At 37.5% G+C, this 23760-nt stretch overlaps 1 protein-coding gene across 1 annotated transcript in view; it reads left to right on the plus strand.

Annotated features, from left to right (window-relative positions):
• COL1A2 (collagen type I alpha 2 chain) overlaps window positions 1-23760 on the plus strand; it is a 37892-nt gene that overhangs the window by 7093 nt on the left and 7039 nt on the right. The window contains 36 exon segments of the mRNA XM_017854965.1: window positions 189-242; window positions 3196-3240; window positions 3333-3386; window positions 3479-3532; window positions 3838-3891; window positions 4313-4366; window positions 4881-4934; window positions 6466-6510; window positions 6803-6856; window positions 6957-7001; window positions 7392-7445; window positions 8221-8319; window positions 8463-8507; window positions 8622-8720; window positions 9142-9195; window positions 9478-9585; window positions 9959-10012; window positions 10131-10229; window positions 11140-11193; window positions 11656-11754; window positions 12160-12213; window positions 12774-12827; window positions 12980-13033; window positions 13309-13362; window positions 14318-14362; window positions 15501-15512; window positions 15514-15600; window positions 16815-16922; window positions 18043-18096; window positions 19040-19093; window positions 19787-19840; window positions 19945-19998; window positions 20095-20202; window positions 20563-20616; window positions 21460-21513; window positions 22537-22698. Of these exon segments, the coding sequence (XP_017710454.1) occupies window positions 189-242; window positions 3196-3240; window positions 3333-3386; window positions 3479-3532; window positions 3838-3891; window positions 4313-4366; window positions 4881-4934; window positions 6466-6510; window positions 6803-6856; window positions 6957-7001; window positions 7392-7445; window positions 8221-8319; window positions 8463-8507; window positions 8622-8720; window positions 9142-9195; window positions 9478-9585; window positions 9959-10012; window positions 10131-10229; window positions 11140-11193; window positions 11656-11754; window positions 12160-12213; window positions 12774-12827; window positions 12980-13033; window positions 13309-13362; window positions 14318-14362; window positions 15501-15512; window positions 15514-15600; window positions 16815-16922; window positions 18043-18096; window positions 19040-19093; window positions 19787-19840; window positions 19945-19998; window positions 20095-20202; window positions 20563-20616; window positions 21460-21513; window positions 22537-22698 (2340 nt within the window).

Here is a 23760-nt window from a genome sequence, read left to right on the forward strand (position 1 = left end):
CATAAATGTGCAACTTGCATATACACTTTTTTTTCAAAATGAACATATTCATGTAATCATCACCCAGGTCAAGAAATAGAACATGGTCAGCACTCAAGGAGTCTTCCTGGTGCTCCCTCCTAGTCACTGACCAGGGGTCTGTGTGTGTGTATATATATATATATATATATTTGTTTTTACTCCTCTAGAACTTTGCTGCTCAGTATGATGGAAAAGGAGTTGGACTTGGCCCTGGACCAATGGTATGCTTATTTGTTTATCTTAGCCGAAAAATTTACTAAATAAAGAATTCATTATATGTCACATTTTACAATGCCATTTATTTAGCTACCTAAGTTAATACTCATACTTAGATCATATAAAAACAACTTTTTGTCTTCAAATTTATGAAAACATAAGTTAAGGAGTTCACTTTTCTTTACAAAAGTGCCTCATTAAGATAAGTCATATACTTATGCTCAAGAAATAATCTTTGGATATAGTAATCATAATTTGAGCAAATAAATTTAATTTAAAACAGTAATCACTGTGATTAATTTTTTAAATATTCTTTAGCATTGGTTAGAATTTCAAGCAACACTTAGAGACATAGAACTATTTATTAAGTTCTCTGAACTTGTTGGAAAGGATCAACAAGTTCTAGTCCAGCTAATTCATTTTAAATTGGGAGAGTTTAAGCCCTTTTCTCAAGGTCGTCCAGGTAACTAATGACATAATTAGAACTAGCTGCCAGACAAGATGTCTAATATTTGATGACATCATGGTTTATGCACCTAGTCCTTGAATAAACCACTCATTTAGTCAATGAATATTAATCAGGTACCTTCAATGGGCCCTAAACTGTATTAGGAACTGGGGAAATTACAAGGAATATGACAGATTCTGATCCTTCCTCAAGGCATTAACAATATAGGAAACATTTCTTTTCTATATTTTGACAAAATAAATTCTTTTTTAGTCTATTGATTGTAAATCAATATAGAATAGAGTGTGAGTAAAAATCTAGCATTTATGTCACTGAGTACAAATATTCAGCACCATACCCTATCAGTGAAGCACCGCTTAGAAACATTCCCAATATGATGATGATGATGATGATGACTATTAACAAATGAAGCTTCTAACAAGCATTAGAGATGTTGGAAGGGAAAAATGCTAATATGAGCATGCGAAATGTGTACTAGCATATATGAAATAGAGGGAAAAATTGCCGGAAGTCAAAGTGTTAGGTTGATTAGGCACTACAAAATTTAATGGATACACACACACATGCAATTTAGTGATTTGAATTAATTGTTTCAAAACTAAGGTATTTATCTGCCCAAAGTCAACATGGTCTTTAAAATGTAAATTTTACCTGGGCAGTGCACTTTTGAAGCTAGTGCTCTAGCTTCAAAAGAAGATGTTCTGCTGGAGCTAATGGCCCACAGTAAGCTAATATACTCTAAGGGTGAGATAATATTTTCTGTAAATTAGAACTCTCACTTGAGAAATAATGTACCTTTAATTGATGACTTCTAATTCCCTAATTTTTTCTGGTAATTTAAAATGTTCATATCTGAAATGAAAAAGTAGAGCATTTCTTTTGGCTTTGTTTATATTGGATATTTGAAATTAGTTGTTTCACCTAATGCTGGACATTAGTCAATTTTAAAGCAGTACATATATCTCAAGAAGAAGCAAAAGGGTAGAAAGTAAAGAGCCACTAAATGTCATTTTTAAAACGCCCACTAAGCTGGGAAAATTAACATGGATTTCAGATTCCCCTGTTTTGGAACATCTGTCTTGGGGCATAAAGCAGAGTATTTTACTTTGAAATATCGGCGAAATGTAATTTAAGCTTGCACATCCACACACATGCACAGACATATGTAATCAACAGATATGCGTTTCACAAATAGGGAAGATAGGCAGCAATAAAGTATTAGTATTAAATATAAAGTATTAAAATAATTCTCCATGTTGGAAAATCAATAACTATAAAACCCCACAGGGTTCTTCTCTGAATTAATGAGTAATCATACTGTCTCACAGCCTCCACGAAATACACTACATTTTATGTAAATGAAATTGTTGCAAATACATGAAAAAATAAACGAATATAATTAGAAATTCATGGTGTCAAAGAAAATTATTTTTTAACGTATGCCTAAAAAGCTATTGTGATTGAAAAGTGACAGTTTCTTTTAATGTTGGAGCAATTTCTAAAACCAAATGAATGATTCTTATAATTAAAATGACATACATTTTAAATAAAATCCATATTATTTCACTCTAGGCATTAATACAGTAGGGTAGATTTGACTGCAGAGTCTCCACGGCTGATATCATGAACAAATTACTTGAGACTGGTACATGAAATATTTTCAGCATTACGAGGAACAGACCCTACGGATGAGCTTACACAGACATTGATTACTGCAAAGAGGAGTCAAGAAAGTGTTTTCGGCGTATGAACTAGTAACAGTCTCTTTTACCCTACTTTTGTGCTACAGAAAGAACAAAGGGAAAAACAATCTTCCATCATTTGGGCCATATTTTCAACAATAATATAATATAATAGACTTTTCCAGAAGGCTGTTTCAATAATATTTTATTTTCCTTCACCCCTTATTACATCCACTTTTGTTTGACATTTTCATCAGTCACCAATAACCCTTAGAGGAGCGATAAGGTTATAACAAACTTCCCTTTAATCGTTAAGAAGGACTTTTGATTCTTTTCAATTTGTGTCCATTGTGGCAATAAAAATACCAATTTCTTAGCTAAATATGACATAGGAAGATGACATATGATCAAAAAAATCCAAATGGAAACGCTTCATCTGCTGCATATAAGACAATTGTATATTCTGCACTTGTGTAAAGACTGATTCACTTCATTGCATCAGAACAATCTCAATACGCCCAATCGTGCACAAGTTTAAGGAACCTATGACTGTCCCATCTAATTTTTACTGATTTCTATTGATTTGGATTGGGAGAAAAGGAAAAGCAAAAGGACAGAACTAGTGCAAGAAGCTTGAGTCCTTAAATTCTTCCTCGCGAGAAATAAAAACTATGGAATAAAACCACAACAATTCTGTTTGTCCATCACAAAATGTCTATGGCACTGCTAAGTTGGTCATATCTGATGCCAGCCAACACCATGACCACTTATCAGTGCTAACTATTTATATATCTCTTTTCTTTACAGGGTTTAATGGGACCTAGAGGCCCTCCTGGTGCAGCTGGAGCCCCGGTAAGTAGTGAAAGTTTATAATGCCTCTTATCCAAAAAGACAGAGTATTAAGAAATAAAGGCTTAGAGTATGACATTCTTTTCTTCTTTTAGGGCCCTCAAGGTTTCCAAGGACCTGCTGGTGAGCCTGGTGAACCTGGTCAAACTGTGAGTACATTTTTCCACCTTTGTGATCAGTTTCTTTCCTGGGAGTTTATGAATGTAACCTTAATGAAATGATGGGTCTCTCATTTTCTTAGGGTCCTGCAGGCGCTCGTGGTCCAGCTGGCCCTCCTGGCAAGGCTGGTGAAGATGTAAGTATTTACTCTTAAGCACTTTCAAAATGCTATTTAAATACTCTTGCCTCAAAAAGATTTTCTAGATTCAAATTAAGTATTCTGCCAAAAGCTGAATATGTCTGAAATAACTCTTAACATATGGGAAATGATATTTTAATGAAACATTAACTAACCTGCTTATGTTAAGGGAAATATTAAATATGTATCTGGATCTACATTTTTATGTGATAACTTTCTCCCCTTTTGTAAAACCAAGATTTCCCCGTTTTGTCTGATAGTTTACCAAGAAGAAGTTGACTGTACGATGTTTTCATGTTTAGGGTCACCCTGGAAAACCCGGACGACCTGGTGAGAGAGGAGTTGTTGGACCACAGGTGAGACTTTTTACATTGGTAGATAGCACAAACATCATAGGCCTATAAGATAGTTGCTAAAACTAGCATCAATCTAAATGACAACATAGGTGTCACCCAAACTTATGACATGAATCAGAGGCATCTAACAAAGAAAAGAGCCTAGTAAAAAAAAAAAAAAATGCATATACATTTTATTCATGCAAATAATGGAATACTAACGACAGCAAGCATACTATAAGCAACTAAATTGTGTTTTCTACAAACACCATATTCTTAGTTACATTAGAGTAAGTTAATTTGTCATTCCATGCTTAAAGGTATACTATACTTTGATTCAAAGCTTGAACTTTGATGAGAATAAATACTTTGGAGGGAAGAAGTAACTGTGTTTTTATTTATGGTAAAACGTTATTCACCATCTTCTCCATTTCTTTCTAAGGGTGCTCGTGGTTTCCCTGGAACTCCTGGACTTCCTGGCTTCAAAGGCATTAGGGTAAGCACATTCTTTACTCAGATGAGAGAAAATGCCTATTAATTTTTGGAAAAAACTCAAGTATGTTTAAAATCTTGGGTGACATATATTCACTTTCAAATTCCTGGAGTTTGCCAAAGGGAAGAAAGAGTTAACAAGTCAGATTTCTTGAAAGTAAAGTGGGGTGCAATTTTTTCAGTCTGTTCGTAGTGACCAAAAAACAGGCTCACTACAGAGAAAATCATATGGAACACATATTATTTATTATTTACAACCATCTGAAAATCATAAAATTATTAAGGATGGAAAAGAGGTGAGAGAGCACCTAGTCCTCCATCCTTCTCTCTCAATGGCAGGAAAGTTAAGTGACCTATCTAGGGCAATAGACTAAGTTTGCTGGGACCTAGAACACTGGACTTCTTTCTACTGCAGCAGACAAGATTCACCCAGGAGAGATTAACGGCAAAGATATACAATTGTTATTTGACCAAACACTATCATGGAACAGTATTCTATAATAAGGCTTGCCTTTCAGGGACACAATGGTCTAGATGGATTGAAGGGACAGCCCGGTGCTCCTGGTGTGAAGGTAAATATTAAATTAGAAGCACTGTTTTTAAGCACTTGATTGAAATTCCCCATGACCTCCAAAAAAGTATATTATACTGAAGATTACCCATATTCTAAAAAGTTTTTTTTCTTTTCTGTACTTCAAATCCCTCAATGATGGGGACCATGAGAGTCTGTGACAAAAGGTCAATTATTAATATTTATTTAATTCAATGTCTATTAAACAATTGAGACAAAAATAATATTAATAGTTTCTTCTTCCATTTTCTTTCCTCCCTCTGTAATTTCAGTGTCTCTCTGCAGCCAAAATAAAAGTAAATAAACATGTTATTAGAGATTAGAACACTCTATTATTTTAAACTGTAAATTCTCCTTTGCCACACACTAATTAGATAGGTACATTCATGTCACTATACACTTTTCAACCTCCTTCCTGTGATTTCTCTGTGCACACTCAAAAAATTTTTAATTAGGTAATTAAAGTCTCAGAAGTGTGTTATCTCTTGGCTAGGCTCTCCTCTGACAGCGTTTTCAACTATAAAATGTTCTCTTTCCTATTAAGGAGATAATGTGATATTAAAGTGAATACCAACGTAATTACAAATTAATGAGTAACGAATACTAGCGGGACCAGAAATGAACATGAATATGGAGAATCTGTTCTAACTTTCCAGCTGCCACACAAATGGATAAGGTCAAACTCATTCTCCCAAGAGCCCGATATAACAGCTCAGACTACTAATCACTGTATCATAAAATGTTAGAGCTGCAAGGAGCTTTGGAGACCCCCTCATTTTGCAGAGGTGGGAAACTGAGGCTTAGTGAGAGCCATTGACCTGCCCGAAGTCACACATCTAGAGGTTAGAAAGTCATAGGCTAGAAATGATCCCCCCCTGCCATTCCAATGCTTATTCCCAAATAATAGACTTCACATAGAATCCTGGAAATGAAGGGTCCTTATGAGGTCTCTTAAACCATATTTCCCCTATATCTACATCAGATTATTTTTAAGAAAACTTCTTTTACATGTGCCATAGTATTAAATCCCACTACTACTACTAGTACCCTGGTTTTTACTCAGGATAAGAATATAGATTGGAAATAAACATGATAGCTCTAAAAAATATTATGAAGCTTCAATTTTTCATGCACATTTTATGAAAGTGGTAACACTGAGTGTTCAAAACAACTTTAAAGAGGATAAATATGGTTACACTGAAAGTAAATTTATCCTTCACCGTCTCTTTTTATGACATTGTTTCTAATATATAATTGATATCCAGAATCTAAGGGAGAAACTGGGGAGGAGGTACACCCAAATAACCACATTTCCTTAGAACCTGGACATGTGGTACTATCTGAATAAAAACTCATGTTAGCACATTTTAAAATCTGTGTGTCTGGCATAATTGAAAAACAATCTATATGTGTAAGAAATGTTACGAAATATATGAATGGTTCAAAGTGAAAAAATAGGGTAAAATTGAACTATCAGGAAAAATAATTGTTACATTTAATGAACAAAAACTTAATTCTTCTTCTCCATGTAGGGTGAACCTGGTGCCCCTGGTGAAAATGGAACTCCAGGTCAAACAGTAAGTATTGACTACCTCATTGTAAATTTAAATGTGTACACTCTTTGTGAGATGGAACTTCTTTAATGTTCTTGCTAATCACTGTATTCTTCAGCATTGTATTCTTTGATATTTTTCTAATAGCCTTCTGATACTTAAAAGAAATCCATTACTGTTTAGTTGGAATTAGAAGGCAACTTATTTATTTTTAGTGTTATTCTTGTACAGGTTGGAAATTGAACAAAGCAAATGATGCCTGTGACTTTTTTTAAATTAGCATTCTGGATTTTATTGAAAATATTTCTGCTTCTAGGGAGCCCGTGGGCTTCCTGGTGAGAGAGGACGTGTTGGTGCCCCTGGCCCTGCTGTAAGTGCTTCCATTTCTGTTCAGTTTCATCCTTTTAAAAAATCTTCTAATGGCTGTCATTTAAGTTTCCACCTGATCTTCCTCTTTATTTTCTTCCTAGGGTGCCCGTGGCAGTGATGGAAGTGTGGGTCCCGTGGGTCCTGCTGTAAGTTTTGACACTGGGGAATTTGAAAGGAGTTGAGAATGTGGGGTGGGAGCTGTCTTCTTCATTAATCTCTTATGAAATAGCATCATTTCAGACACTTTACCAAACCTTCTGTGAGGTCTTTTGAAGGCTCCATTTATACGTAGTGTAAGCCATTTATAAGTACCTGAACTTTTGATTGATGTATAAAGCAAAATCTCCCCACCCTGGATACCATGAATGTCTTGCCTTTGATGAGATCCTAATGACAACAGACTGGCTGTCAGTTTTTTTTCTTTACTAATATAAATAGTGTCATGCCACTGTAAGCAACTTCGATCTTCTGCCATTTTTATTGTTTTCTTAATTTACTTGGAGGAAATTTCTTACCACCTTCTGCTTTGATTTCAGGGTCCCATTGGGTCTGCTGGCCCTCCAGGCTTCCCAGGTGCCCCTGGTCCCAAGGTAAAAACACTGGTGATCATTGTCACTACTTTATAAACTTTTTACTGTGATGTGAAAGATTGGAACTGTGTTTGCAGATAGAGAGATAATTACAAAACAATTACCTTAATTATTGCTTCCCTTCAAAATGGACATAGAATGACCTGTTTTCTCACTCTACATTTGAAGTAGATCGTTTCTCTGCACTGTACACTGTACACTGTGCCCATCGATATAGATGGCAACATGGAAATTGATTCTCCCAAGTTAGTTAGGACTGACTGAAAACCAGAGTCAATCACAGAGGGACAAAAGGAGAGGGAAGGTAGTAACAGTAGCCAAGATGGCAGAACCAGGCAAGGAAAATAGGAAACCAAACTCAAAATCTTGTTGTAATAAAACAGATAAGAAAAGTAATTGCAATTTTCATAAAACTTGGCATCTTAAAAACAGATATGGGCCGGGCACGGTGGCTCACACCTGTAATCCCAGCACTTTGGGAGGCCGAGGCGGGCAGATCACGAGGTCAGGAGATCGAGACCACAGTGAAACCCCGTCTCTACTAAAAATACAAAATATTAGCCGGGCGCGGTGGTGGGCGCCTGTAGTCCCAGCTACTTGGGAGGCTGAGGCAGGAGAATGGCGCGAACCCGGGAGGCGGAGCTTGCAGTGAGCCGAGATCACGCCACTGTACTCCAGCCTGGGCAACAAAGCTAGACTCTGTCTCAAAAAAAGAAAACAGATACGCGGTTTCATTATTTGCTGGTTAAATCCTTGGTTTAATTTCCTCTTTTAGGGTGAAATTGGAGCTGTTGGTAACGCTGGTCCTGCTGGTCCCGCCGGTCCCCGCGGTGAAGTGGGTCTTCCAGGCCTCTCCGGCCCCGTTGGACCTCCTGTAAGTAACCGTTGTCTTTAACCTTTATTGAGTAGAAGAAAACGAAGGTGGAGTAGGGAGAAGAAGAAGAATCAAGGTGGGGTCAAAGAAGAACAGAAATATTCCAATTAACTGATATCCTTCTCTTTCCCTTTTCCTCATAGGGTAATCCTGGAGCAAACGGCCTCACTGGTGCCAAGGGTGCTGCAGTGAGTATATCTGTGTAGCTAAAATGTGCTGCTATGATTTTAAAGGCATTTAATGTGTACTGCCTCTACAGCCCATCACCTCCCTAATGGACCACACTGCATTTTCCTTCATAGGGCCTTCCTGGTGTTGCTGGGGCTCCTGGCCTCCCTGGACCCCGTGGTATTCCTGGCCCTGTTGGTGCTGCTGGTGCTACTGGTGCCAGAGGACTTGTTGTAAGTGGTCATGACTGTGGTTCTCATCATCCTGAAATACCAACTCTGCCATCATTTCATTACTATCTAGACTTCCACTTGTAGTTTTATTATTCCTATTTTTCTCTTCCTTAGCGTTTTTAGTTTATCTTTCTTATGTAAGTGCATGTATGCACACTCCCGTCTGCTATTTGCACACAGACACCCCCCTCCTGTTATCTTCGATCATTACCTCAAGGTAAATGAGGCAAAGTCCTACAATATCAGTTTTGTCCCTTTGACCAATACCATTCCCCTGTAGGCAATTTAAATATGAACTGGGTACATTTCTTAGAGAACTTGAGCTTCTCTTTACCTTGACCCACAAATATTCTAAGAGATTTGTCTGCAAGAGAGTTTCAACATGTTTGTCATTTGACCACTGTTCTCTATTGAACCCTAGGGTGAGCCTGGTCCAGCTGGCTCCAAAGGAGAGAGCGGTAACAAGGGTGAGCCCGTAAGTAGCTCTATCATCACAATTTTATAAAGTTAATTGTTTTTTTTTAATTCCAGTTTCTCCAGCTGGACATAGTATAAAAATTATTATTATTTTTTTTTTATTATACTTTAAGTTCTAGGGTACATGTGCATAACGTGCAGGTTTGTTACATATGTATACTTATGCCATGTTGGTGTGCTGCACCCATCAACTCGTCAGCACCCATCAATTCATCATTTATATCATGTATAACTCCCCAATGCTTTTATTCCCTCTTCTTTTGTTCTTTTCATTAAACAGGGCTCTGCTGGGCCCCAAGGTCCTCCTGGTCCCAGTGGTGAAGAAGGAAAGAGAGGCCCTAATGGGGAAGCTGGATCTGCTGGCCCTCCAGGACCTCCTGGGCTGAGAGTAGGTTTCAAATGCTCCCAACATCCAAACACACCGAAGGCAGATTATGACACCCCTTCATTGGGAATTGGTCAAAATTACTGACTGTGTTTTCTTAGGCAAAAAAAAAAAAAAAAAAAAAAAAAAAACATCTGCTTTCCATCTGCCTTATTAAATCAGTGACTCTCAATTTAATATGTTATAAAATGGCCTGGAAACAATGTTGACCTACTTTTGCAGGATGCTCATCTAAGAATTCCTCTAGGGGTTGGGTGAAGTGTTTTGGCTTGGTTTGTGTCTGTATCTCCCCTGTAAGGAGATCATGCTATTTTAACAAACTCTACCTTATCAAAGTCCAGAGATTTCTTTAATTCCCTCATGTACTTTCTTGCAGGGTGGTCCTGGTTCTCGTGGTCTTCCTGGAGCTGATGGCAGAGCTGGCGTCATGGTAAGCTGTCCATCACTTACTTCCTAGAAAGGAACTTGATGCTTCTCGTGGTGGGTGTGTCATCAGCTTTAGCATCCTCCTCCTCTATCTCTTTTTTTTTCTTTTTTCTTTTGAATAGGGCCCTCCTGGTAGTCGTGGTGCAAGTGGCCCTGCTGGAGTCCGAGGCCCCAATGGAGATGCTGGTCGCCCTGGGGAGCCTGGTCTCATGGGACCCAGAGTAAGTTTCAGACTGATTCTGAGCAAATCACACCTGGCATTACTTCCTTCTTTAAGGGGTTGGTTAATATTGAAGATAACAATAAAAACATCAAAAGTAAATTTGTTAGTAGTCTTACTGACAGTTGCATTTTTAACTTTATCAAAGCTCAGTAGATATTTTCATGTATTTAATTAGTTCATACATTTTCTATTTATTACTTGATACAATGGCTATGAGGTTTTTGGAAGAACAGATCTATTTTAATATATCCAAATTAGGTTGGTTCTCCTATCAGCATGAATCTTTTATCTTAATTTGTGAGTTCTATATAAGGTGTTCATGAAATGTATTAGGACTATACATTATTCGTTTATTAGATTCATAAGTGAAGTCATTTTCCCAGCAATCACAAAGTGCTATAATGTATTCAGCATCACACTGGCTCTGAAGAAATAACCTCTAGGTCCATAGACACACTAATCCATAGCAATAGAGTAATTTTTTGCCTCCATTATCTCTTATGGGTGAATATCAACTGTAATTGTATCATAAACAAGCAATAGGGACACCAAATATAGCAATAAGGAATCCACTTTGGAAATTGCTTGCTAAAAGTATTAGTTTTTCTATTCTGAGGTAAATAACGTGATACATTTTGCCCATATAGCATGTTGCTTAACAGTTTCTTGAGATATCTATAAATGGGTGAGTTGCACTAAATTTCTGTCAAAGGAAAGCCAAAAAAAAAATAGATGAAAAATTTCAGAACTCTTCACACTTCCCAGCTAGTGGCTAATATTCCTAATGATTTACTCTAGGCGACAAACAAAAGTGGAGGGAAAAGTGCCTTTGTTAGACTTCAGTTAATCTGAGGCTTGAGTATGTAAGTTAAAGTGCCAATATAGAAGCATCCTCATTTATTTTATAGGGTCTTCCTGGTTCCCCTGGAAATATCGGCCCCGCTGGAAAAGAAGGTCCTGTCGTAAGTATAGCTCCTTTTCCATTATATTTTCAAGGACACTTATTGCACCCTTACAAGTCTATTTTGTGGCTTATTTATACATGAACACATTGAAAATAAATATCAGACACATATATCATCTGGGAATGCAGAGTAATAGATTGTAATTATGGAGTCCAAATGAATGCAGGACTGAAAGCAGAGCAGGGCAGAGAAAAACATGGCAGGGAAAATTGAAACAGGTGACAAGGGGATGACAAGAGAAGGGAACGAGGGAAATTGCGTACATACGAGATTGAATTGGCTATGTGTGTACCGACATCCTCGTTAGAAAAGGAAAATGGATTCATAATTTATTGACGCTTTATACAAGAAGCTCTATGCATTCAGAAAACTATTCTGTTTCATCCATGGCAGCATCATAAGCTTGAGGTTGTAAGAATATGTTGATGCTGAGTAAACTTGAAATAACTCTGCTTTCAGGGCCTCCCTGGCATCGATGGCAGGCCTGGCCCAATTGGCCCAGCTGGAGCAAGAGGAGAGCCTGGCAACATTGGATTCCCTGGACCCAAAGGCCCCACTGTAAGAATCATCACAACTTTCTTACCCTCAGCACTTTTTGTGGCCACATTTTACCAAACTCTAGTATTTCTCTCCTGTGAATCAGTCCAGTCTCAGGGAGTTTCCTTTCAACACAGGAAAACTGCAGGCCACTATCACATTAAAAGTTTACCTCCAGTGTATTCTTATATCCCTGCTGAAAATCCATCTCCTGAGCCCCATGCTTCCACAGACACAGGGACATCTTACTGTACATGGAGCTGCATGGTGACGGATCATCCTTAGATAACAGAATCCACAGACTAGAGATCTCAAAAGAACACAAAAACAAGCAGGAAATCAACATTCCAAAATCATCATGGTTAATTTGACATTAAATGTATAAGGCTGTTTTTTGTTTTGTTTTGTTTTTCATTTTTTCTATAGGGTGATCCTGGCAAAAACGGTGATAAAGGTCATGCTGGTCTTGCTGGTGCTCGGGTAGGTGCTACCTTGTGTACACATCTATTCACATAGCATTCATCTAAGAACTACACTTTTTTTTTTTTTTTACATCATCTGATATCATTTTGTCACTTTCTTTTCAAGATGGCATCCCCAGGGGTCCTTTTACCATCATAAAATGCCTTTTTTAAAAACCAAATTTATAAAACAGTGAGCAAAAACAAATCAGAATATACATTAGGTCAAAAATACAGAAGCCCTTGGCTTTTGTTTTATTCATTTTGTAATTAAAAGGGTATGAATATGTAGTAGCATTCTCTGGCCTTTATAAATTGCCTTGTATCTGCATATTTTGCTTGATTCATATCAAAAGTTAGTAGGCAAACCCATAAACATATATACCTACTATGTACCCACACAAATTAAAAATTTTAAATGTTTGTAGGCAGTATTTGGGCTTTGGTAGGAACCCACAATGAGTTTAATTCATGCTGAAATGACAAACTTGTTTTAAGGAAGTAATACATGAGGCTTTGAGACATCTTAAACTACCTGGCTTAAAGGTAACCATCGGCCTTTATGTTAAACATTTTTAGGGTGCTCCAGGTCCCGATGGAAACAATGGTGCTCAGGGACCTCCCGGACCACAGGTGAGTATTTCTCCCACTCTTGTGCTCTTCTGCACTAGAATGTGTATAGTCTCTCAAACTGACCATCTCCATTTTTCAATCCAAAAGTTATATAGCTAGACAATAGTGGTGACATACGTTGCTATTTATGCTCTCTTTCCTGTCACTTTCAGGGTGTCCAAGGTGGAAAAGGTGAACAGGGTCCCGCTGGTCCTCCAGGTTTCCAGGTAAGTCAACTCAAACATACACAATACTGCCTTTGGTCAGCCTATTCAGCTGTAAATCACCATACCATACCTCTCTCCTCCACCACAATAAACATGATTTCAGGACCAAAGCAAAGAAAGGTGCATTTTTTTCAAACTAACTTCTGTGTAATGCTTTAATAACATACAGTCATGCTCATATTGATATTTGGTAGTCACCACCCTGAAACTCAATTATTAGCACATCTCCTGAACATAGCCATAGGATTGAGATTTGTATTTCTTTTCATTTTTAGGGTCTGCCTGGCCCCTCAGGGCCAGCTGGTGAAGCTGGCAAACCAGGAGAAAGGGTGAGTAAAACAAGTAATAGTAAGTGGTAACTACTAAACTTGAGAATTTCCCCCTGTTTAATACCCCACTGCTATGCAATTATAATATGTAAAAGAAAATTTCATATTTCATATGTTAATGATAGTGTTTTACATATGTTGGTGCTGATGGAGAGAATGAGCCAAATTACTTTAGTTCTGATTACTTTGTTTTACAGATTTAATGAAACATCACCTTATGAAAGTAAAATCTATCAATGAATATTTTATTTAATAGCCTTACTTTTTGTATTATTCTTGATAACATTAAGATACAGATTATTTCCTTCCCCATAGTGAAAAAGTAAATGCACAATTTTCAATCAAACTAGATCCTGAAAATTGCTTTTATATTTTCTTGGCATTCAGACATGACACTGCTATCCACAATCAGGGCATGAGTTCTGAGTCATTTTCTCTCTAATTGTGATGAATGTGCCTCAATTTAGTTACATTCTGTGGCCTGGTCTCCTTTATCAAGAGTGGGGCACATTAAGGAGACAGCTGGTCAGTGATAAAAGAGATACACTTGGGTATACAATTAACTAGGTAATGTACAGAATATGATAATTTCTCTTAAGAAGATGGTCTGTCATATAGCTAAAAATAGGCAACGTCTAATATTATTCATTATTATTTATCTTTTATTGAATGAAACAGTCTGTTTTGTCACTTTTAAAAAAGCAATAAACTAAGTAATGGGAAACAAATTTTTTGATACCAAGTTCTGGGATGGATACATTTTTGTCACCAATAAAATTCTCTCTTTCTGTATCTTTCCATACTAAAAGTTGTTCTTATTAGCCTGTGTACTTATGCACTCACGTAGATAGTGCCAGCTTTATTTCACTCTTTCAAAATTTTTCAAATATCTTAATCATAAGTGAATTTAGAGATCACACACAAATTTCATGCTTTATTCTCATGCTTTGTTTAGGGTCTCCATGGTGAGTTTGGTCTCCCTGGTCCTGCTGGTGCAAGAGTAAGTGTTACTTCATTACTTTCATAAACTCTAGCAATGTGTTATAAAAAGTAGTAGTGCTTTCTCCTTAAAGCCACTGATGACCCTGCAACAAGTCTCTGATGCTCTTCTACAGTCAGATGTAATCTGTAGAGAGAATTAGATTTCTAAGTTGGTAGTGGAATTTTTTGTTTCATTGCTCATATTTCCTATCCAATAATTACATAGTTATAAGAAACATAAATAAATCAATATATATATGTTATCATCAGTGATTTATATAGACAACTATGCTACATTTGTGACAGTGGCTCAACTTGAGCTAAGGAAAAATAATCTTACTAAGATCTAAAGTTAATTTTGGCAATGTGTGTTGATGTTCAAAGCCTAAAGCCGAAATTATGAGTAGTCATATAAAGAAAAAAATACTTAGTTTCTCTGTGGGTATTAGCATCACTGAAACAATTAATCTGCCCTGAAAGGATTCCATCATGTCACTAGTTAACACATGTGTAGAAAGCTCAAAGAACCAACTTATAACAAGGTCCTTTGAAACAGATACAATGTGGACCTATGTGATAAATATTTTGGGCTACAGAATGCTATGTTCTAGTGATATTTAGATGTAAATTGGGAGATACTTAGATAGACATAGATTATATATACAAATACATGTATCAAATATAATATATATGAATATTATAACTGTTACATCATTATTACACAAGGTTATAAAAAGGGGGCACAGATAGGAGAATATCTGATCTTATCTACATCTGCCATTGCTATTCAACTAAAATGACACAATCTTTTCCTTTGAATAATACACATAACTGGCATCTGTTTTTACCTATGGATTTATCACAGAAAAGACTCCCCCAAAAAGGGGAATGAATTGCAAAAGTTGGATATTATACTCTAGAAGCAACAAATTCTGGAGTTGTAGTCATGGGACATTAGAGCTAAATGACACTTCAGAGAATATCTCATCAATCTCTTCATTTTACTAGTGGAGAAATTAGGAACAAAAGAAATTTTAATTTGCTAACAAATGCAGAAGCAAGGCTCAGAAGCTACACAACTGTAAACTCTCATATGTAAAATAGTATCACTGAAAGTGATGAATGGTGCAACACTTCTTCTAATCGCTTTTCTCCAGGGGGAACGCGGCTCCCCCAGGTGAGAGTGGTGCTGCCGGTCCTACTGGTCCTATTGGAAGCCGAGGTCCTTCTGGACCCCCAGGGCCTGATGGAAACAAGGTAAAATCTTATGTCTTACATATTGCTTGTTTGGCCCAGTCTGCCTAGAATAAGTAGACCCTTTAAATAGAAAGATAATTGCTTTTCAGATTTTTATTTATTTCCTGTTCTGTGATGACTTCCCTCTCAGTAAAAAGCAATCTGATTCCAGGGACCTGAATTATTCTAAGCAAGCAAACAATAGGGAGAACTGTGGGGGAAATTCTGTGTTCCCCAAACATAAATGAATTAGTATGGGTTGTCACTCTTTTCTCATCACACTGTTTATACTTTTAATCTAGAAATATTGTATACATTGGACATTATTTTCAGAGAAAAAAACTTTTTATCTTCTTAACATCTCATCCCACAGAGTAAAATTTCAAAAAGTAGTCTGAATTTTAATAATAAGAGTTTATGATGATGAAAATTCATTGTGCAATACATTCACATCAAAGATTTGTCTGGAAATTTGTGTTCCAAAAATAGAATCTGTGGTTTTGATTTTAAAATAGATTTAATATACATTCCTGAAAAAGAGGTTACCTTAACCACAACAAAAGAAGAGAACTCATATTATTTTAATTCTTAACTCTAGGGAAAAGCATAAACATCAGTTGCAAAAGCTATTTTAGTGTATGGAAGGATGTTCTTGGGAAAAAAATAAAAACATAAGAGGGAGAGAGGAAATAAAGAAACTTTGGTTTTGTGAGGTAGTACTTTCAAAGGGATCTATTTATCTCAGAAGCTAGTCAACAGGTTTTAAGTATGTGGAATTGTAGGGTTTTATATGAAAATGGAAGATACGGTCTTTACTCTGAAGGAGATTAAAACATAAACATCTCCTCAACTGACAGGGTCTCTTTCCATGTTTTCTATCCGGGCTAAGAGACTTATCCTTGAAAAATGTCTGTGGGTAAACATTTTTTACTCTCTGCTTCCCATTGTCCTATCCTCTTCTTCTCTGTGCCTGCCATCCTTAAGAGTATTGAAGCAGGTTATAGAAGAATCGCAGCTGTGCACTCCCGCTACCCTCATCTCTTCAGTCACCGTATCATTAACAGCATCTCTCTCTGCTATATTCTCCCTCCTTTCAATAGTCCAGACCTTCTTTGTGTTTCAAAGCAGGCAAGAAGCCTGTCTAGATAACTGTTTAAATTGGAATTCTTCAAGAGTTTGTTTCTTCATTTTCTTCTTTCTCCACTAAAATTGATTTCACATGTGTTTGACTCAAGGGTGAACCTGGTGTGGTTGGTGCTGCAGGCACTGCTGGTCCATCTGGTCCTAGTGGACTCCCAGGAGAGAGGGGTGCTGCTGGCATACCTGGAGGCAAGGGAGAAAAGGTACCCTCCCAGTGCTGAACTCTATTACATATTGTTGATGAACTCTAGCGAAGAAGGCTGCACAAGGATGCCCAAGTTTTCACAATTCTTGGCAGGTGGTCTGGTAGCATTTTGATATCTATCTATATACATTTCTCTCTGCCACCTAGCACCTACACATTTCTAAACTCACTAATCTGGCAAAATTCCTTGCTACCATGGAATTTCACACAAACAGATGGTGTTGAGTAATACATGAGGCTCATTTTAATGCCACTAACAATAATGCCTCATCCTGCCCTAATTAATGGGAAGAAGCTATATTGAACAGCTGTCAACCGTGCTGCTGCATTAGTTATGCCATAAGAGTGATCAGGTGCTGCAGCCCATTGTGATGTTGCCTTACAATTCTGTCCACATGAATCTGTACCTTGCTTGATTATGCTTCAGGAGAGTGTACGGAAATTAGAAAAGATTTTTTAACAATAATCTGGAAATGGCCTTGAATCATTTTCCTCATTATTTTCTCGATTAACATTCTACAGAATGGTAAGGAATCGAGTCATTGCTAAAATCTTAAATGACTAAAGGTATCATAGCCTCTTCTGCAAAAAAGAAAAAAATTTATATTAATTTTGATTCAAAATTTTGGTCAGAAAACAAAAAGTTGCTCTTGCTTTATGCTTTCAGGGTGTACCTGGTCTCAGAGGTGAAATTGATAACACCGGCAGAGATGGTGCTCGTGTGAGTAGAATTTTGTTTGTATGTTTGTTTGTACTTAGATTTTTTTTTTAACGTTTGACTTGAGAAGTTTTCCAAATTAGAACTACACACACTTTCTTTATCAAGTTTAATAAAATAATATTCCTTTCTCTCCTGAGTCTATGACTAATAATATCATTTTACATGTTTCAAAGGAAAAATTCAATGGGATTTAATCTCTTTAAAAATAATATCCTGAATTTTCTAACTTCCCTAGCGTCAATGATACCAAGTACAAACTATAGACCAAAAGCTTTAGGTTTAATAGAACATTAAACGATTGCTTCAAGGGCTACCAGAGATTTAAATAAATAAAAAAAAATAACTCTCTTATATTTCAGGANGAAAACAAAAAGTTGCTCTTGCTTTATGCTTTCAGGGTGAACCTGGTCTCAGAGGTGAAATTGGTAACACCGGCAGAGATGGTGCTCGTGTGAGTAGAATTTTGTTTGTATGTTTGTTTGTACTTAGATTTTTTTTTTAACGTTTGACTTGAGAAGTTTTCCAAATTAGAACTACACACACTTTCTTTATCAAGTTTAATAAAATAATATTCCTTTCTCTCCTGAGTCTATGACTAATAATATCATTTTACATGTTTCAAAGGAAAATTCAATGGGATTTAATCTCTTTAAAATAATATCCTGAATTTTCTAACTTCCCTAGCGTCAATGATACCAAGTACAAACTATAGACCAAAAGCTTTAGGTTTAATAGAACATTAAACGATTGCTTCAAGGGCTACCAGAGATTTAAATAAATAAAAAAAAATAACTCTCTTATATTTCAGGAAGCCAGAACCTCTAACAAGGTTCTATAGTGATTCAAATCTACTGCCTAGAAATTTATCACCCAAAGAGCAGCCCCAAAGATTAGCTGTTAATGCCATGAAGATGCCGAAGATAGTCCCGTGACAGTCTAATTACCTTATCTAGGGGGTCAGCCTCATGGGTCTTCCAGGCCACAGTTGGCCTGGATTCCTTTATTCACCTCTCCTTTGGAGCTGAAAACTGACTATAGCACTCTAATAGTCTTTCTTTTGAATAACATAGTTCTAACAGTTTCAAACAAGGCTGCTCATTTGCTGCTCTCCAGGGAATTTTATAATGGCAGAAAGTTCAGATCTCCCAAATTTCTGACCTGCTATTGACTTACACATTTCCATAACCTTTATTACTCGAGTACCCTCCTTCTGAGAGTGGCTTCTAATAGTCTTGATAATTAGAACCAAAATGCATCAGAGGCCTTCTTGATGTCCAACCAGAGTGCAGTAAAAGTGTTCAGTCACTGTATAAGCACAGTCAAAAAGAATGACAAGGTTCACTCTTGAAGATACAGGGTGTTATTAATAAGACATGTTTCCTTTTTGGTACTAGGGTGCTCCTGGTGCTGTAGGTGCCCCTGGTCCTGCTGGAGCCACAGGTGACCGGGTAAGCATGCATTTTCACTGAGCCAACAGCAGTATCTAAAATTTCCTGCCTTCCCTAGTCCCAAAGAGCCCCAGCAATTCATTTTTATGGCTTGGTATAAAACCTACTTATTTAAAAACCTAGCTATTGTGATAGGGCAGCAGGAAACAAATGCTGTGTGTTTAAAATTACTTTTCCCTTCCTATAGATGTGCCAGCTATCTGATCTATACTCTAATCCCTAGCATTTGTTTTAAAGTCTTTCCATGTTGTGCATTAACAATATCCTAATGTACTGAGGCTTCTCAAAGCCTTCAATTATAAAAAAAAAAAAATCAATATAATACATAGTGTGCCCATTTCACATTGAACAGTCCATTTAAAATAGATCTTATTTATTGTATTGCGAAGATTGCCGCAAATAGATCAGCCCCATGTCCATCTAAAAATTAAAATGTCCTCCTCCTGGTATTGCGGGCACTGATTTATAGTGTTTTCTCAAGTGTACAAGCCATACCACTTAACCCCCAAAATGAATATAGCATTAAGTAAAAATCCACTTCATTTTACTCTGTGAAATATGCATGAGTTATCTCCTCCACGGCAACTACAGACTCTGATAATAGCCCACTGTCCACCACTGTTGTCTCTGCCTCCCAGTTTTTGAGCATCTATGTCAGGCACATTAACAGACTCATCTTTGGTCCCATTATAGGGTGAAGCTGGTGCTGCTGGTCCTGCTGGTCCTGCTGGTCCTCGGGGAAGCCCTGTAAGAATGAACCTGGGTCATTTTGGATACTCACACCTCACGATGTTTAGACATTGATGAACCTAGGATTGGTAAGACATTTTTAAATCCTTTCTCCTACCTAGGGTGAACGTGGTGAGGTTGGTCCTGCTGGCCCCAATGGATTTGCTGGTCCTGCTGTGAGTATCACATAATGAAGATTAATCTGAAAATATCCTAAGTTGGGGAGTAGAGTGGGTCGGAGTACCAGAGCTCTAACTGTTTCTTTCCAACAGGGTGCTGCTGGTCAACCTGGTGCTAAAGGAGAAAGAGGAGCCAAAGGGCCTAAGGGTGAAAACGGTGTCGTTGGTCCCACAGGCCCCGTTGGAGCTGCTGGCCCATCTGTAAGTTGAATTCACTGGTGGTCCACACAGCAGCTACCCATTAGATCTTACAATTAAACATATATTCGTCAAGTGCCTACTATGCAACAGGTAATACACCAGATAGAAGATGGAAAATAACAGAAGGATTAACATTTGCACGCTGTTTTACAATGTATAAAAGTTTCATAAATATTGTTTTATTTTAATTCTCTGATAACTTCATAAGGGTGGTAATATTGAAGAACATTCTGACACATATAGTCATTTTTCATTTCTACATTTTCTTCTAAGAGATGTGAGAATGATCCCCTTGAAGAAAAGAGTAGCATTTATAAGGGTTTGTTTGTGATTTGACCCCACTTTTTTCTTTGTATTTAGGGTCCAAATGGTCCCCCTGGTCCTGCTGGAAGTCGTGGTGATGGAGGCCCCCCTGTGAGTATTTACAATGGACTCTCACCACTTTTCTTTCTTCGGAATCTATTAAGGACACTTGAAGGTTTTGACATTTTTGGTAAATTTGGACTACCATGAGGAAACTTTTGAGATTCAAGTTCATTCTATTCAGAGCAATTCCGATATCGATGTTAACTTGAACTCAGCTGGAACTCAGTGTATGTTGCTATCACCTCACTTGAGGTAATAACGAAGGTGGGCCCTAGGCAGTTTCATTGTAAAGTAGGAAAAAATATTTCTTTGGTGTCTTTCATCTGTTTATGAATATGCCCCTTCTTCTGCCTGACCATGTCCTTCCCCTTTGCAGGCAATGCTATGACAATAATTCTCTAGAGACCCAAAAATGAACTTTACTGACTTCTTCTCTCACTGGATAGTGCTGAATGTTCTAGATCATTTGTTAATTCTTCTGTTCATGAATACCATTACTTATTAAGTGTCCATTTCCTTACCACTCAGCCAGGTGGTAAAGATAGTTATTAATGTATGCACATTAATGTGTAATAATGACATAGTATCTTAGCATCATACCTTTACAACCATAAGATAATATGTCACCATTTCAGAAAGGACCATCCAAACCTTAATGCAAAATATGGGCATTGCAACTGGTGGCATGCCAGTAAGGAAAATGTGTGGAGAAGGAGGGCCTTCAGGGTCCTGGCTAAATAATACCCTATATAAATCTGCCTACCTCCTACTCCTTGGTCTATCCCTGGTGACATGTACTGATTTTCCAAAAAAAAGAAAAAGAAATTCCCATCTTACCCAAATTCTTGGAGTTGATGTTGACTGTGGAATTCTAATGTGCTTGGTTCTTAGGGTATGACTGGTTTCCCTGGTGCTGCTGGACGGACTGGTCCCCCAGGACCCTCTGTAAGTAGATCACTCCAAACATGTGTCTTCATTTACTCTAGCCAAAAGATCTGGCTTCTGGTAGAAAACTGGTAAGAAACTCTTCATGAAAACACATCACTAATATTGACTATTACTCTCCTGGTCTGAAATCAGTTTTTCTGAACCATTAAGATGTTACTATCACACGTTATATTTTATAATATCAGTTTGAGAGGCTTTTACTCATATGAACCCCAGTCCCCTTTCAGGGGCATGGTCTCTTTGAAAAAAAAAAAAAAAAAAAAAAAAAAACCAACAGTTTTAGCCACATATCAGATATTTCTATATTTAATTACCCTTTATGGCTAACATTCTGCCACCATTGTTAAGGTATAATTGTTCCTGAATTTAAAGGTGGTTTGGCCTCTAATTTAATTCTGATTCAGACTCTCCTGTCAGGACTCAAGAAAATTTAATTAATTACCAAGGATTAAGTCTTCTGGTTAAGGTTTCAGGGGAAAAAAATAGCAAAGATGTTGATTTCTTGGAATCCTTTTACAGGTTCATAACAGAAAAATATTCATTCCCTGTAGGCATTTAATTAAACCTAGTTGAGAGCATGTGTGATTCCTCAATTATGAACAAAATGCCTATATTAGCTTTCTTTAAAAACAAAAAAAAAGAAAGAAAGAAAAAGAAAAAAGAAAAGGCAGAGTCCTTCAAAACTCAGAGTCCCATTCATTTATCATTAACTCCTGTCATTCTACATAGTTCTGATTCCAATATGCCAGGGTACCAGTGGCATGACATTGTTTTTCCTCAGAGAAATTTGCCATAGTCTCTCCTCCATTATTTGGTTTGTTACAGCCTCATGAAGGAAGACAGGAGTTGCTTCTTTCTGCAAGAAAGAATGTTAAAAACTATAAATATTTCCCCCAAATGGCCAGGGTATTATTTTATTGCATCACATTGTTTGCATCTTAAGATCTAGAATCTTTGCCTCTCTCTTCCAGGCCCTTGGTGATTAACAGAAAGAAAATGACCTTGTACATTTGCTTATAGGGTATTTCTGGCCCTCCTGGTCCCCCTGGTCCTGCTGGGAAAGAAGGGCTTCGTGGTCCCCGTGGTGACCAAGGTCCAGTTGGCCGAACTGGAGAAGTAGGTGCAGTTGGTCCCCCTGGCTTTGCTGGTGAGAAGGGTCCCTCTGGAGAGGCCGGTACTGCTGTAAGTGATTTCCAACTCCTCTTTCTTAATACTTTATGTTGAATTAAAATAAAGCCCCTACACAAATCTTCAAGTGGCATCAATTTGTTGATGAGTATTATAGACTCTCAAGTAGAGCTCAACTGAGCCAGGAAATCTGTCCAGCACACACTGAGGGGCTGTGGCTTCCACAGATGCTCACAAAGCACAAAATCGGGAAGACAATAAATGAGGGAACTCAGTTTTATCACAGCGGCCCTTTAAGATATTGAGGGCACCTTACTGGTACCAGGATTAGAACAGAGTCCCATTGCTGTGGCCATTCTACTACAAATTAATCAATCTCAGTAAGTTACCAATGTCTTAAACATACACTGTCCAGTATTAGTGCTACTCTGAAAGGTGCCCCTAGTAGACCTTAGATGCCAAAGTCAAAATTTGCTTCCTTTTGAGATACTGATTTTACTGATTTCCTTTTTGGTTTTTTGTTTGCTTGTTTGTTTTGGGATGGAGCTCCCCTGTGTTGCCCAGGCTGGAGTGTGGTGGCACGATCTCAGCTCACTGCAACTTCCACCTCCCCAATTCAAGCAATTCTCGCCTCCCAAGTAGTTGGGACTACAGGCACACGCCACCATGCCTAGCTAATTTTTGTATTTTTAGTAAAGACGGGGTTTCACCATAGTCAGGCTGGTCTCGATCTCCTGACCTCAGGTGATCCACCCACCTTGACCTCCCAAAGTGCTGGGATTATACACGTGAGCCACCCCACCCAGCCTGATTTCCTTCCTTTTGTGTATATACCCAGCAGTGGGATTGCTGGATCTTATGTAGTTCTATTTTTAGTTTTTTGAGAAACCCCTCTTATTATGCACAACTATAATGTATCCATAATAATTTAAAATAAATTTTTTATTTGTTTCCCTGCCTCGAGGCCATAAAAACTCTATTTCACCACCCCAAGTGTCTTTATAAATCTCAACCACATATTTTTAAATGTTGTGCCACTGGTCTCAAGGATGAATCAAATACAGAATTATACATGCCAAGATGTAAACTCACTGTCATCACTAGAGAAAAGATATC

This window comes from Rhinopithecus bieti, unplaced genomic scaffold (assembly GCF_001698545.2).
Source record: "Rhinopithecus bieti isolate Rb0 unplaced genomic scaffold, ASM169854v2 scaffold_39006, whole genome shotgun sequence".
NCBI classification, from domain to species: domain Eukaryota; kingdom Metazoa; phylum Chordata; class Mammalia; order Primates; family Cercopithecidae; genus Rhinopithecus; species Rhinopithecus bieti.